Genomic DNA, 16979 nt, shown 5'->3' with positions numbered 1-16979 from the left:
AGTGATTATGACCGGAGAGAAAAGTAATATAATAAGGAATCGGATTATTGGACCCTGAATTTGGAAAAATGAAAAGCTTTTCCAAAGGGAATCGAGAGGGTCCGATGCCAGTTCATAGCCGTCAGATCTATTAAGATCTGTAAAGGATAACTTCAAAGTTCATGCGGACATGATGACGCGAATTTTGAAAAATATTTGACGGCTATAATAGATATTGGACCAAATTTGGTCCGATGCCTATTAAACTTCTCCCGCTCCTTTGTAAAGGTAACCGATCTAATCCTGAATTCGTATCCTCTGAGATATCTCAAACTTTGCGTGACTTTATGGAAAATCTCAACCGCTTAAATATGATGCACGAATCTCAAAGCACACATAATACTGACCCCCCTACATCACCCTCTGAAAATAGATCAGACGGTGGCTAACGAAATAAGAGGTTCAGGTCTAGGACCGTGCATTTTGTGGTATGTCATTGACTTTATGCTGTTTTCCGGTTTTTCACTAGCAAATTGCGCAGAGCATGATGTTTTAGCCAATCAGACTTAACCATCCGATCTAATAAAATAATGAACTGTAAATTTATTTAATTAGATATTGATTAAGTTTCAAGTCAACTAAATAACTAAATTTTGTTTGCAATTTTTGTAAAATGTAACAGTTAAAATTTGATAAAACTCATATACTCTCTCTAAAATTATAAAAATAGATATTTTATTAACATCTAAATCATGATAACTATTTTTTACGCACCGTAATCACAAGTTCACAACACATGTCATGTTATTCAAATTAGTATTGTAATGCGGTCATCGGACGGATGGGGTACTACTAAGTGATTAATCAGTATGCGACTGATTAATCAGAATTATGCAGACAATTTAACGTTTTTATTAAATTTATGTATATATATTATAATTTATTTAACTCATTAAACTTACCAAATAAATTTAATTTAACTTAGTTCCATTATTATAACATGACATTACATTTACATTTTTTCAACACATAAGAATTTTCATGTGTAAGTAACACGTTTATTTAATTAAAAAATAAATTCAAGAATTAAGCATTTTCAAATATTAATAACATATTCTTTGAAAGAAATGAAACATTCCAACATAAAATCACTAAATTTAATTTATGATAACAACTTGTTTATTAAATGAATATGTCGTACTAATTGAAAAAATTATATTAGTAAAAAAATATGTAGTATATAAATAACAGAAGAATTAATCAACAAAGTAAGTAAGAAAAAATATGTATCAAAAATATGTAGTATCTACATTATTGGAACAACTTAATTCAACTGTAAGAGATCAAACAAGGTTTAACATATACAACGAATCCGATAGTGGCAAGGTTGAAGCAGTATTCACTAGTATGGCTGAATCTGATATGGATGTTACCAGAGGTTATAGCAAAAAAGGTAAAAAGCAAAAGAAGGAAAAGGGTACAGATTATAGTATAGGGCTCTAATTGATCCATTTCATGGTGGAGAGAGCTCTGATACACGTGTCAACAGGCAGTGGCGTAGTCAGGATTTTCATCAGGGTAAGCAAAATTAATTATTATTATTTTATTTTATTTAAATTATTAAATTATAAAATATTATTAAATAATTTTTATTGGAAGCGGAATCGATAATTAACCATGAATTAAAATCGAGAAAAACGGTAGAAATCCACCGAATTAGATCGAAACTCGATTTTTTTGAAAGTTTACTTTGAAACATAGTTCACAAGACTCTTCTATTAAAATTCAGCTCATTTTGAATAGTTAAACATAATAAAAATAATTTAATGCATTACATTAAATTTCAGTATATTACTTTATAAAACATTTTAGTCTATTCCTTTCACAAAAAAAATTACAAATTTATTGTAGTCCCACTATCATACCATTCTTATTAACCTTTTTCTTGTCGGAATATTTCAAAATAGATAGATGAAAGACTACCAAAATTGTAACGACTCAGCCAATTTCACTAATCGAGAACTTTGACTCAATCAGGAATAAACAAAACTCAAATCCAAACCAACTATATACAAACTTGATACCGTATTTCAAAATCCAGAAGTAGGCGACTGCCTACCCCTGAATATAGGTGGCTCCGCCACTGTCAACAGGTATGGATATAACAAATGATAAACCAGAGGTTCTTCTTAATTAAGGTAAGGCTTATATAAAGAAATATTGTTATGCGATGTGTAATTTTGACTTAAGTCAACTCCCTATCAAACTCAATCTGCCGATGGTTTGTAGACTTTTATATAAAAAATATTGGATGTATATCCAAGCACAAATAAAATTACAAAACATGATTTATAAAACTTATTATTACACATTATCACAAAAAAAATCAATGTGAAAAATAAATATTTACTGGAATAAACCGAAATAAACGGGATGATTAAACAGTAAAACGACCGATTAATTGTTTTCATCAGCAAACATGCATCCATTATTCGTATTGGTTTGACCGCCATTAATAATTAAATGACCAATTCAACTGCCGTTAAAACCGTTTTTTATAGCACTGATTCAAATTTCGCCGTATTTAGTCACAATACAAAACTGCACGAATTTATGTTCCTTGCCTGGACTGCTTTTGGTGCTAGCTCGAGCCAGCCACAATTATTGTATGCGGTACAATATCTACAACCATTGTAAATGAGTCTATATCCTCTGAGGCAACGTAATATTTCTGTTTAAATCAGGAGTGTCTGATCAAAATTCGAGCTTATCCGTCTGAGGTGGAATGCACGGGCACCTTTAATAGTTGTGTGGATTTTGATCGAACGGTGCAGATCTAAAAGAAAAATATTCTGTTACCTTTGGAGATTAATTTCATCGTAGATTGTGCAGCTTCTAATTATATTGACAGCCACAGTCAAGGTTTCAAAAAAAAAAAAAAAATGTGCAACTTCGATATCCGGAGCCGCCGCCACCTCGAATTCGCATCCTCTGAGATATCTCATATTTTACGTGACTTTTTGGAAAATCTCAACCGTTCAAAATACGTTCCATACAAATCTCAAAGCTTAAATAATACTGAGATAATACGCACTCCACCTCCTTTCCCCACACCCGCTTAACTCCTCTCTCTCTATCATGTCAGTGGCTCCCACCTCCGCCTCCTCTCCTCGTCTCCTCTTCCTCCGCCGCGCCAAAACTCTCTCTTTCGTTCAATCCTCTTCTCTATCCTTTCCGCTCAGGTAACTCTCGTTCTCTTCTTTACTCACAGCTCTAATTTCTTAATTTTTCATTCATCGAGATGATCAAAAATTCAGGGCACGTAAATTTGTTGCGAAAGCCATGTCAGCGACGGGAATTGCGAGTGAGCTGGTCGAGTTAACGGCGTTCAAACCTCCGTTTCATCCCACTTACGACCTTAAGGCAGTTATAGCTCTCGCACTTTCAGAGGATGCCGGGGATAGAGGTGATTTTTCTATTCTTTAATTAGTTAGTTCTTCGTGATCCAAGTGGCATCCCATGAATTACTGAATTTGCAAAAGATTAACGAGATTTTTTATCTTTGTACAAACCACTGAAATCATGTGAAGTAAAAGAAATTAACTGGATTGCCTTGACCTTTTGGTACTAACTGATGAATGATATATCGGTTTATAATTAGTGAGAGCAGCTTGAAAATTATCTTTCAAAACAGCTGAGCTTGTTTCTGGTATAAATTGGATTTGAAAGAAATAAGTAGAATGATTGAGTGGGGTATACTTTTCCAATCAAATAATCTGAAAATCCAGTGTTACGAATGCATTTGGAAATGCAGGATCTATTTGAAAATTTGTTCTTAGTACGAACATATGTCACAACTCTATTTTGTGACATAACAAACCATGGTAATATTTTTGCATCAGTAATTCAAAATTGAAAATGACAAGCCCAAATCATGGATGTGTTCTAAATATAATCATACTTTGTGCATGTCTTACTTGTGACATAAAAGATGATCAATGATTAGGTTTTGTTATCTAAAATTTCAAATTTAAATTGAAATTGACGAATAGTGTTGTATGATGGGTTACCAGAAAGTTGTAATTGGATCTTCCATGCTACTGTGATAATGCAAATTTGTCATCTTCCAAAATATTATACAGTCTTGCAATTGGACTTTTTAAGTGTAGTATATATATATTGTTATGCATTAGTTTTCTGTAACAGGGGATATAACTTGTTTGGCTACCATACCAAAAGAAATGGATGCCGAAGCAACCTTCATAGCCAAAGAAAATGGGGTTATTGCTGGTATTTGCCTAGCTGAGATGATTTTTAATCAAGTTGATCCCTCATTGCAGGTACGCTATTCTTCATTTTTTGTTATTTTTTTGGTTAATTTGTTTCTCCATTATAATGGTTAGAATATTATATCTCAAACTATCTCGTAGGTTGAGTGGTCTCAGAAGGACGGAGACCATATTATCAAAGGCATGCAATTTGGGAAAGTATATGGTATGATGATCACAACTGCTCTTGGTGTTACACTTTAGTCTTGTCTTAGTTAATATGCTATTTCATTTGGTATAGGCTTATAAGTCCTAATTAAGTTTTTGTTTTTGAAGGGTGTGCAAGGAGCATTATTGTGGCAGAGAGGGTTGTTCTCAATTTTATGCAGAGAATGAGTGGAATAGCAACACTTACTAAGGTACACCATGCTATAAGATTTATTTTTGCATACTTTTAGTACCTTTTATAATGTTTCAGTTTTATAATGCATGAGGAATTAGCTTTTTAAGCTTGTAACACACCAAAATTAATTTTTCTGTGTAGGCCATGGCAGAGGCAGCACATCCCGCATGCATTTTAGAGACCAGAAAAACCGCTCCAGGTCTACGCTTGATCGATAAGTGGGCTGTTCGTGAATTCTCTTATCTCTCAAAAAAAATGAAAAAAAAAAAAGAATAAAGAAGGGCGAATTATTTCACTGAACTTTTTTTTTTCTAACTATTATTTTTTTCGAACAGGTACTTATTGGTGGGGGAAAGAACCACCGTCTGGGTTTGTTTGATATGGTGATGATAAAAGATAACCATATTTCAGTAGCTGGTGGTGTTTCCAGTGCACTTAAATCTGTAGATGAATTCTTGTGGAAAAATAATTTGTCTGTTCCTGTTGAGGTATCCGAACCATGAAATTCATATTGTGTACTTCTCCTTTCACATCAGTAGAAATTGCTTATCAAATCTGGCACCAAGCAATCTCTTTTTATATGTATATATATAACGTCAATCATTTATTAGCTATTTGTATAGTAACTCATGTCTCAGAATATAACCGTGGTGCCTTTTCAGTAAATGAAACCAGCATTTTGTCTTTCTTATTTTTCTTGTTTTTCTGGTTATTAAATAATGATTTTCTATTGTGTGTCATAATGTCCTTGTAAATCATAAAAAATTTCATATCCTGTTTTTTTTCCTTTTAGATAACTGGCTGCATATATTAATCCAGGTTGAAACAAGGACCTTAGAAGAGGTGAAAGAAGTTTTGCAATATGCTACTGAAAATAAGACTTCTTTAACCCGAATAATGTTAGATAATATGGTTGTACCTGTTTCAAATGGAGATGTTGATGTATCGATGCTAAAAGATGCAGTTAAACTTATAAGCGGCAGATTCGAGACCGAGGTAAATTACTTTCTAAATGATTGAATGTTATTACATCTACTGTTATTTGTTTGTCTTTTTAGCACCAGATTCTGAGAAGAGCTCTATTGTAGGCATCTGGAAATGTCACGCTAGAGACTGTACATAAAATTGGAGAAACTGGAGTTACCTATATTTCAAGGTAATTTCCATGATACATTCCTTTTTTGCATGATATTTCAAAATAATTTCTATCTTTCAACTGATATCCTCTCTCTTCTTTTAATTTTTAGTGGAGCATTGACACACTCTGTGAAAGCACTAGATATCTCGCTCAAAATAGATACTGAGCTTGCTCTTCAAGTCGGAAGGCGTACCAACCGGGCTTGACTTGAAGATGCAATTCAGCAAGTAGGCTGCATGTTTTGATACCAGATTTTTCAAATTCAAATGTTTTTGTCATCACATAAAAGAAAAGCAAAATAATTGCGCAAGGTAATGTCTGCTAGCAATGAATTATGTAGAATAATCATCAGTTCTTGAAACAAAAACAAACAAAAAAATGTTTGATTTAGGGCCTTTTTTTCTTGTCCTTTGGCTGAAAGGGCACTGAATTGGTCAGTTGTGTACAGGTATAGTACACGCTGCTTCATATAGAAGATGAACAAAATAGGTTAATAATTCATGTTCTGATCAATGGACATGTTGGATTTGTTTGACATATATTGACCGTTGAGGAGAAGATTTCAATAAATAGAGAGAGAGAGAGAGAGAGAGAGAGTTTGAGGAGTAAATCAATTTTTATCTATTTTAAATCATTGACTATTTTTTTATTTTTTTTTTGGTGATGGTCATTGACTATTAATTGTGTTGTGTGGTATATAATATATCATTTTTTATGGGTCAGCGTTGTTAATTAGACTTCTACCCTATGTTTGGTTGTGGCCTAAATCTAAGGAGGTCTAAATTGGTTATTCCAACTTAGACTGGTCTAAATTATTCATGTTTGATTGAGACCTAAAGTTAAATCATAGTTTAAAGTATTCCTTGTTTGCTTCGAGTTGGTGGAGGACTAAAATTTTGAAAGCCTAAATTAGTTAATTATTTATAATAAGATACTAATTATATAATATTAATATATTAATAATAACGGTAATATATTATATATTATTATAGAATTTATTTAATTTATTAATAATATAAAATATTATTTATATATTAATAAAAATATACTAATTATAAAATCTTATTAAAATAATTATTTAATATATTAACAATATAAAAAATTAATTATATAATTATATACTAATAATAAGATACTAATTATATAATATTAATATATTAATAACAACTATAATATAGTATAATATGTGTAGAACTAGGGTGTTCTTAAGCTCACCAAAACTTTGGTGAGCTTAACTCTAAAACTTATCAAATCGATTTCAAATGACGAATCCGAACCGTTGAAACCCGCCTACCTTACGTGTGATGCATCTACATGTGAAATTTTTAAACATTCGAATTAATGTAGTATAAGGTCAAGCGGTCAAAATTAGAAGGTTAATAAATTAATTTTAGTGCATTTATTTTTTGAACGTTTTTGACCGCTTGACTTTATACTAAATTAATTCGAATGTTTAAAAATTTCACATGTAGATGCATCACACGTAAGGTAGGCGGGTTTCAACGGTTCGGATTCGTCATTTGAAATCGATTTGATGAGTTTTAGAGTTAAGCTCACCAAAACTTTGGTGAGCTTAAGAGCACCCTAGTTCTACTCGTATAATATTATTATAATAATGATTTACTATATTAACAATATTAATTATTAATTATATAATTATAAATCTATAATAAGATACTAATTATATAATATTAATAAAAAAACTATAATATTATTATAATAATTATTTAATATATTAACAATATAACATATTAATTATATAATTACATATTACTAATAATTATGAATAAGAAAATACTAATTATATAATATTAATATATTATAATAATTATTTAATATATTAACAACATAGGATATTAATTATATATTAATAATAATTCTTAATAATAAGATGCTAATTATATAATATTAATATATTAATAATAACTATAAAATATTATAATATTATTATAATAATTATTTAATATATTAACAATATAAGTTATTAATTATATAATTGAAGAGGGTTCAAATGCCTCCATCATGCCTCCATTTTTAAAAACTTTAATAACTCAAAATTTAAAACTTAAAAGTTAAAATAAAACCGTTAGATATGATCTACATTATTTTATCTATCCACGTGTAAAAAATTATGACATTTCAATTTCGTTTTGGTTGTCATTAAGAGCTTGTAAAAACATACTAATGTGGATAATTTCTAAACGTTGATTTTTCAACTTATTGATTCACATAAAAAGAAAATCAAAATGTGATAAATTTTTTTGAGCACATAGATAAAATAACATAGATCACATCTAACGATTTTATTTTGAAGTTTATGATATAAATTTTGAGTTATTAACGTTTTAAAAATAGAGGCATGATGGAGGCACCAAAAATGGAGGCATTTGAACCCTCCTCTATATAATTATATACTGATAACAATTATTAATAATAATATACTAACTATATACAAATAAAATATTATTATAATCATTCAAGTTAGGTCACGAGGTGGAATAAAATTAAATCACCATGTAAGGTGGTTTAATTTAGGCCGGCCTGAAGATCGGCTTATGCCATCTTAGCCCGGCTCAATTAATGCTTATTTGGTGGAATAACGAGGCCTAAACTCCTTATTCCACCCTGTAGCCCACAACCAAACATGGTGCTAGTGATTGCAGCTTACATAAACAGTTATCGTGTCGTAACTGCAAAAATCTGCAAAGTTAAAATTATAATTTATCTGACACATAAACGAACAATTTTATAAAATGTCTTTTTAAAAAAACATCAAACAATATATCCCTATTTTAAATTTATTGACAAAATATTATGTCGTGAAATTTTTTCTCCCTCTATTTACTTCCACCCAGGCCCCAGCACAATTAGATGAATTTTATTAATCATAACATAGGGTTCAAATCATATGAAGGTTGCATTTATCTTGCTGCCTCCCCCTCATTTATAGCTATTTTGTGACTTATGGAAGAAACAACCAATGATGGAAGGTATATCAATCAAGATCTCATGAGATATGGCAGTAAATACCAGCTGATGACTCTCTAAAAAGGTTTCTGTGATTTGGACATTACAAATTCTGATTTATAACCTTCCTATAATTGTAGATCTCGTTGTTCTCTTTCCAACAAGTTTTTTATTTGCCTAAAACGAAGTTCGTATGGCCCAGATATGGTAAAAATACGAAAGGGTGTCGAAAGTTGGAATTTTCGCGAATATATGCGCGGCCAGGGGTGCCCGCACCTTAGGCCGCACGGAGCCTCTATTTCTGCTGCTTTTGCTCTGCTGTGCTAGTTGGCTAGGCCGCATGGAGCCTCTGACTCGGTTGTGAACCAAACTTCAAATGGATATAACTCATTATCCGTAGCTCTGTTTTCAGTGTTCTACCACTTTTCGGAAAGCCTGCGAGAAGATCTATAATTTGCTCCATTTCCTGTAATTTAAATAAACTTGGGCAGTAACTTGATTCTTGGTGTAATTCTAGTCTAAATTAAACTAAATGCATGGAAATTGGTCAAGTTATCGATATAAAATCATAGACAAAAGTGTATATATTTTATGCTCATCAATTTCCCCTTCCAAAATATATAATAATCCAAGTTCCTTCTTCAATGTTGATCGCTCCTGCCTTCTAGCGCCAAAATTATACCTGGCATTTCACTTCTGCGATCAAAATCTCTCTTCATTCCTCCCGCCATTCTTTAACGCCAAAAGTTCTTGATAGCTCCCACGTTCCAAACACCTCTCGGCCATAGTTGGATATGGCCTTGAAACCTAGGTGGGAGGTTAGATCGAAGGTGGAACAACCCACGAGACCAAGATAGGAGCTTGGTACAAAATCACCCATAATCAAGTAAGCTTTCTATGTACTATACCAGTATTACCAATATCAATTACAAGTTGGCATTTTCCATTGGGATGACAATATTTCACATATACCTTTCAAAAAAATATAAAATTACGTATTTCCCTTTTCAAAATCTATAATAATATATGTTCCCCTTCTTCTGTGCTGATCGCTCCTGCCTTCTAGCGCCAAAATTGTACTTGTCATTTCACTTCTACGATCAAAAGTTCTCTTCATTCCTTTCGCCATTCTTAAGCGCTAAAAGCTCTTGATAGCTCCCACGTTCCAAACACCTCTCGCCCATAGTTAGTGATGGCCTTGAGACCTAGGAGGGAGGTTGGATCAAAGGAGGAACAACCCTCAAGACCTAGATGGGAGCTCGGTATTTTCCAATCGAGTAAGCTTTCTCAAGCAAGCTTTCTATGTACACGATATTTTCCAATGAAATGACCTAGGTTGGATCACAGGTAAAATCACCCATAATCGAGTAAGCTTTCTCAAGCAAGCTTTCTATGTACACGGTATTTTCCAATGAAATAACAATGTTTCACGTATACCCTTCAAAAAATATAAAATTATGTATTTCCCCTTCGAAAATCTATAATAACGTCTATTCCCCTTCTTCAATGCTGATCGCTCCTGCCTTGTAGAGCCAAAATTGTACCTGCCCATTCACTTTTGCGATCAAAAACTTTCTTTGTTCCTCTCGCCATTCTTTAGTGCTAAAAGCTCTTGATAGCTCGCACGTTCCAAACACCTCTTGGCCATTGTTAGGGATGGCCTTAAGACCTAGGTGGGAGGTCGGATCGAAGAAGGAACAACTCTCGAGACCTAGATGGGAACTCGGGACAGAGTCACCCATAATCGAGTATGTACTATACCAGTATTACCAATATCAAGTACACGTTGATATTTTCCAATGGGATAACAATGTTTCACGTATACCCTTCAAAAAATGTAAAATTACATATTTTCCCTTCCAAAATCTATAATAACGTATGTTCCCCTTCTTCAATGCTAATCACTTCTGTCTTCTAGCGCCAAAATTATATCTGCCCTTTCACTTCTACGATCAAAAGCTCTCTTCATTCCTCTCGTCATTCTTTAGCGCTAAAAGCTCTTGATAGCTCCCACGTTCCAAACACCTCTCGGCCATAGTTGGATATGGCCTTGAAACCTAGGTGGGAGGTTAGATCAAATGTGGAACAACCCACGAGACCAAGATAGGAGCTTGGTACAAAATCACCCATAATCAAGTAAGCTTCCACAAGCAAGCTTTCTATGTACTATACCAGTATTACCAATATCAATTACAAGTTGGTATTTTATAATGGGATGACAATGTTTCACCTATACCCTTCAAAAAATGTAAAATTATGTATTTCCCCTTCCAATCTATTATAACGTATGTTCCCCTTCTTCAGTGCTGATCGCTCCTGTCTTCTAGCTCCAAAATTGTACCTGCCCATTCACTTCTGCGATCAAAAGCTCTCTTCATTCCTCCCGCCATTCTTTAGCGCTAAAAGCTCTTGATAGCTCGCACGTTCCAAACACCTCGCGGTCATAGTTGGGGATGGCCTTAAGACCTAGCTGGTAGGTCGGATCGAAGGAGGAACAACTCTCGAGACTTAGATGGGAGCTCGGGACATAGTCACCCATAATCGAGTATGTATTATACCAGTATTACCAATATCAAGTACACGTTGGTATTTTCCAATGGGATAACAATGTTTCACGTATATCTTTGAAAAAATATAAAATTACGTATTTTCCCTTCCAAAATCTATAATAACGTATGTTCCCCTTCTTCATTGCTGATCGTTCCAGCCTTCAAGCGCCAAAATTGTATCTGCCATTTCACTTCTACGATCAAAAGCTCTCTTCATTCCTCCCGCCATTCTTTAGCGCTAAAAGCTCTTGATAGCTCGCACGTTTCAAACACCTCTCGGCTATAGTTGGGGATGGCCTTGAGACATAGGTTGGAGGTTGGATTGAAGGAGGAACAACCCTCAAGATCTAGATTGGAGCTCGGGACATAATCACCTATAATAAAGTAAGCTTCCTCAAACAAGCTTTCTATGTACAATACCAGTATTACCAATATCAAGTACATGTTGGTATTTTTCAATGGGATGACAATGTTGCTCTATTAATTGAACTATTTGTACATGTTACTTTGCTAAATAAGTAATCTTGTACTATTTGAACTATTTGTAATAACTAACTTTTGTTGAATGTCAAATGAGGATAATGTTTAATTTGGCTGATGATTTGGTTTGGGTTATGGACAATTCTAAATTGGTTGAGATGAAATGGAATGAATTTTGGCACAAAACAAGGACTCGGTGTATGCTCTTTTTTCTTCAATTGCTTGTAGTAGATTCATTCCTCTTTTTTTTTTGAAAGAAACTCATAGGCATTGATAGGGGTGTTCATTGGTTTTGTTCGGTCGAAACCGAACAGAAATAACTAAACCAAAGTTTTATTCGGTTTTTAAAATTAAAATCAAACCAACCAAATTAAATCAATGAACCGAAAAAATCGAACTGAAATAAATTTTGGTTTATTCGGTTAAACCGAAATAACCAAAATCAGAGATGAAAATAGAGAAATAATCAAAGGGATATAAGATTAATAGAGAGAAATAACCGAAATAATCAAGAAGAAAACGAAAAAAGAGGACAAATTAAATTGAGAACACAGATCTAAAGAGTGATAGAGAAAAGAGAAATACAAAAAGAAAAAAAGAGTGATCAATTTCCGAAAACAAAGATAGCATGGAAGAAAGAAAAAAAATGGAGAAAGAAAAAAAGTAGGAAAGAAGAAAGAGACAGCGAGAGAGAAATGGAGTAGGAAAGAGAAAAATGAAGTGAGGGTTTGGTGGGACCCAGCTGAGAAGTTAAAAAACAAAATTTGAAAAGGGAAAGAAAGTGGGAGAGGGAAACGCGTGAAAATGAACCCGTCACACCTCGGGATAACCCGCCACGTATTTATATGTAAGGCGTATACACATCACATACATTATTAATAACATCCACAAATGCCACATTAAATATACAAACAATAGTCATACAATAATAATCAAAGTGGTTCTATAGCGGTCACGACATACATGGTTAGGAATACGGTAACAACCATACATGCTCAATTGTACCAATTGAGTGGAAATTAAACAAATAAAACAAAAGTGGCATTTAATCATAAGCATGGAGCCTTTCACTTGCTTTTACTCACGATCTTGTTCTGGCGCCTCTTCCTCATTACCTGGAACCCACATAACAGTGGAACGGGTGAGAGATTTGAACATTCTCTCAGTGCGGGATTCAGTTCCAGTCCCGGATTTTATAAAATTAACTTAATCTTCAAAAGCATGAAAAGAAAATAAATAATAAATGCTCATGCGTTTCTAATGCCATGTAATCATACGATCATAAACACTTATATTTTCTTTCAAGTTTTCCGTTAGTCCATTTATCTTGCCATTCCAATGGGAAGTCCAACCAACATTGGGAGGCCGCCAACCCACTGGGAAGTCCAACCAACAATGGGAGGTTGTCTCACTAGACGGGGGAGTTCACCCTACGCTAGGTCTTGACCCGTGACGGGAAGTCCAACCGACGCCACGTTAACGAGGGGTCCAGTCGAACACCAGACCCAATGTATACATCCCGATATGCGAACATATCGACCCCTGTTCACTTTACTTATCCTTTTAAATCACATATATTAACTCAACACAACACATTTTATAAGTCCGTTGATCAAACGAATAATCATATCCTAATATTTTCTAACAAAGTCAATCGATCTAACAAAGTCAATCGATCGTTCGAATTCAATATGCATAATTCAACTATATAAAAATAAATGCACATAAAACGGTAAGTAATAATTTTACAAAGTCCAGAAAATCCGCACCTGATATTTGAGTAAGTTCCTGATCGTCTCTTATGACTCCTAAATCTTTAAATATATTAGAAATATTTACTTGTTCTACTATTATATTCCTTAATACTAAGTATTATTATTTCACATGTTATTAATCTCAACCCTTAATATTGTGTATCATAGATTTGGCATGAAATAATTTTGTATGAAATTAATGAGAACGTATCTCAAGTTATTTTTACTTTATTAATATTTATTTCGAACTTTAGGTATAAGGAGATATCAAAACTTTAGCATCGCAAAATATTTGTATATAATAAAATTTCATAATTTATTATAATAACTTATGTATCAAATTATATGATCAGGAAATGAATGTTAATTTAAACAAAAACTACCACAATAAGAATGAGACATTTTTTGCGAGGATAAAAAAGTGACTTTTTGCGACGGACTACACTCATTGTTTAGCTTTTTGTTTTTGCGACGGACGACCATCATAAATGTGTTTTTTCCTTCGCAAAAAGTGTCTACTTTGTTGTAAAACTCAAAGATATACTTTATTAATGATTTGTATTTTTAAATTTTAATATAATAGAAGGAACTAACTGTTGAATAAGGAATTTTCCAGATTTTGTAACTTAAAGAAAATACTAATTTTTAATATTAAATATCAGGTTTTATTAAAATAAATACTAATAATCATAAGTTATTTATAAAATTCTAAAATTAATATCCTGGTTATAACTAAAATCTACTAACAATATGTGCTTGAATAAATATCAAACTTGATATATTAAAAGGAAATTTTCAGATTCAAGTTATAGTTTCAGAAATTATTGATAATAAATAAACTTCAGATTATAGTTAAAGGTCTAATTATTCATGATTTCATACAAGTAGTAAAAAAATCTATTCTAACTAAATATAACAATATAACGTATTCTAATCAATTACTTTATGCACTAAAATAATGAGATCTTTTATACCTTTAAGTGCAGAAAATTCCCAACCAAATAGAAGACTTCAAAGGGTGCGGCTTGGGAGGGTCTTTTTGGGCTACTATGAAAGGAATTAAGAGAGATACGGCATGGTTTGAGATAAACTGGAGAAGGGTTTAATTAAACTCAAATTATATAGGGACGGTGCGGATTGAGATGAAGCAGAGAGGATAGAGGGGTCTGTTTATAAGGGGGAGTCAGGGGCTTGATTAGAATGCGTAGTTTAAATTTTTGAATGGAGGGAGGCGTATACAGGAGGTGGGATCAATTTTCAAATGAAGGGGTGGTTATATGAGTTGGTTATTTGAAAACAAAATATACATGGACTGCTGGAATTTTAATTGAGTTGGGCCTCTTTTGGTATGAAAATTAATTTTATTTATTTCTGACCTACTAATTAAGTTAATTAGAACTGAAATTTTAAATTGTATTGTTTCTCACCTCAATTCTCTCAATCTACGTGGCGTTACAGAACCGATTTTATTATTCATGAATTCGGTTGGTTCGGTTCAGTCGAATTTTAAATTTTATAAACTGAACCAAATTAAATAAACCGAATTATATGATAAATGAAACCAAACCGTTCCAATTAAACCGAAAAACCGAACCATTTAAACCAAACTTTCTCGGTTCGATTTAAAACCAAATAAATCGAACCATTTGAACACCCCTAGGCATTGATTAAACATAACAGTAGAGATATGAAGTTTAAGGGAAAAACAATAACGGTACATGTACTACTATCTTAGATTTACTAATGTGACTAGAAGAGAAATGAGAAATGGTTGTCTAGAGAAATAAGAAAAGGCTGGAAGAAATAACGGTACAGAGTGATGCTTCTGTGCAGACAAGGACCTATTTGTAAAATGAACATATTTTTATTTTCAAAGTTCAAACAGTCGATCTGAACCGTTCAACTTGTTCTCCATATTAATATGTGCTTGGAGACCAAATTTTACATTTTTCTGAAATTTTTTACTATTTATTAAGATGAGTACAAAAAATATCAAATTCAGACCATTGAATTTTGTACCCATCTTAATAAATAGTAAAAAAATTCAGAAAAATGTAAAATTTGGTCTCCAAGCACATATTAATATGGAGAACAAGTTGAACGGTTCGGATCGACTGTTTGAACTTTGAAAATAAAAATATGTTCATTTTACAAATAGGTCCTTGTATGCACAGAAGCATTTGCCTATATTAAAATTGGATTGGGTAAATATGTTAAGTTATTGTAGTTTAGAAGGGTAAATATATTATTATAGATTTTGGAAGAGGGAAATACGTAATTTTTCAGTTTTTGAAGGGTATACGTAAAATTCCCCCTTGATTTTGTTGATGAAGGATATAGGATGGAAATCCGTATCACCTCATGACCCGATATTTTTAAAAGTACCATTTTCGGAAAATTAATAAACCAAAACACCATTTTCAGAATTTTTTATTAAAAACAGCATGGCCGCTTCTGTAGAAAGCGGCCACATACAATCGGGCCGCTTTGGTGGCAAAACAGAAATTTTCCTTTTTTTTTCTTTTTTTTTTTTTTTTTTTGAAAACAGAAATTTTTTTATTATTTTTATTTTTTGTATTAAAATATTAGAAATGTTGAATATATATCTTTGAATATAGATGGAATGCAATATAATTTGATTTATTAGAAAGACTGCAACAAATAACCCGGATCAATATTTTTCAGGCCGGATTTTTCGCGGCTGTAAGAAAAATTAATATATTTCTTTATGTGTTATTGGAAAAAAATAAAAATAATTAGATTTTGAGTTATTGATCCCGGTTCAAAAGTCACTTCTAGGTAATCCAGAAAATCTTATGATCCTTCTAGTACATTTAATTTATAAAAAGTTGTATCTATTTTTGAAAAAAACAAAAACTTTAATTTATTTAATGATTGTTTTTAAAAAATAATTCTCAAAATAGATATAATTTTTTATAAATTAAATGTATTAGAAAGATCACAATATTTTCTGAATTATCTAGAAGTGACTTTTGAACCGGGATCAATAACTCAGAATCTAAACATTTTTATTTTTTTCCAATAACACATAAAGAAATATATTAATTTTTCTTACAGCCGCGAAAAATCCGGCCTGAAAAATATTGATCCGGGTTATTTGTTGCAGTCTTTCTAATAAATCAAATTATATTGCATTCCATCTATATTCAAAGAAATATATTCAACATTTCTAATATTTTGATACAAAAAATAAAAATAAAAAAAAAATTTCTGTTTTAAAAAAAAAAAAAAAAAGGAAAATTTATGTTTTCCAGTGGCCGCTGCCCACCAAAGCGGCCCGATTGTATGTGGCCGCTTTCTACAGAAGCGGCCATGCTGTTTTTAATAAAAAATTCTGAAAATGGTGTTTTGGTTTATTAATTTTCCGAAAATGGTATTTTTAAAAATTTCGGCCTCATGACTGTTCTTTTAGCATAGCTC

General features: G+C 32.3%; 1 protein-coding gene across 2 annotated transcripts; it reads left to right on the top strand.

Annotated features, from left to right (window-relative positions):
* Positions 1–3065: 3065 nt before the first annotated feature.
* QPT (quinolinate phoshoribosyltransferase) lies at positions 3066–6351 on the top strand. 2 transcript variants are annotated; one of them, XM_078295300.1, is made up of 10 exons: positions 3066–3221; positions 3297–3445; positions 4186–4319; positions 4410–4473; positions 4584–4666; positions 4792–4875; positions 4986–5138; positions 5470–5646; positions 5739–5806; positions 5898–6351. In XM_078295300.1, exons 1-10 carry the CDS (start codon positions 3118–3120, stop codon positions 5992–5994), a joined length of 1113 nt encoding a protein of 370 aa, XP_078151426.1. In that variant the 5' UTR covers positions 3066–3117; the 3' UTR covers positions 5995–6351. The 2 variants fall into 2 exon arrangements, with proteins under 2 accessions (XP_078151426.1, XP_078151433.1); XM_078295307.1 differs by lacking the exon at positions 3066–3221 and having other exon boundaries at positions 3298–3445; positions 4173–4319; positions 5898–6167.
* The last annotated feature ends 10628 nt before the right edge of the window (positions 6352–16979 follow it).

The sequence above is a fragment of the Carex rostrata genome, chromosome 2 (genome assembly GCF_964058835.1).
Source record: "Carex rostrata chromosome 2, lpCarRost1.2, whole genome shotgun sequence".
Taxonomy (NCBI): domain Eukaryota; kingdom Viridiplantae; phylum Streptophyta; class Magnoliopsida; order Poales; family Cyperaceae; genus Carex; species Carex rostrata.
This window is presented reverse-complemented; position numbering and strand designations above follow the sequence as displayed.

What these genes read in the sequence shown, in the direction of transcription:
- QPT (XM_078295300.1), top strand. Translation starts at nt 3,118, where the DNA reads ATGTCAGTGGCTCCCACCTCCGCCTCCTCTCCTCGTCTCCTCTTCCTC. An exon ending in GCAATTTGGGAAAGTATATG is followed by an intron (nt 4,474 to 4,583) that starts GTATGATGATCA and finishes TTGTTTTTGAAG; the next exon opens with GGTGTGCAAGGAGCATTATT. An exon ending in ATTTGTCTGTTCCTGTTGAG is followed by an intron (nt 5,139 to 5,469) that starts GTATCCGAACCA and finishes ATATTAATCCAG; the next exon opens with GTTGAAACAAGGACCTTAGA.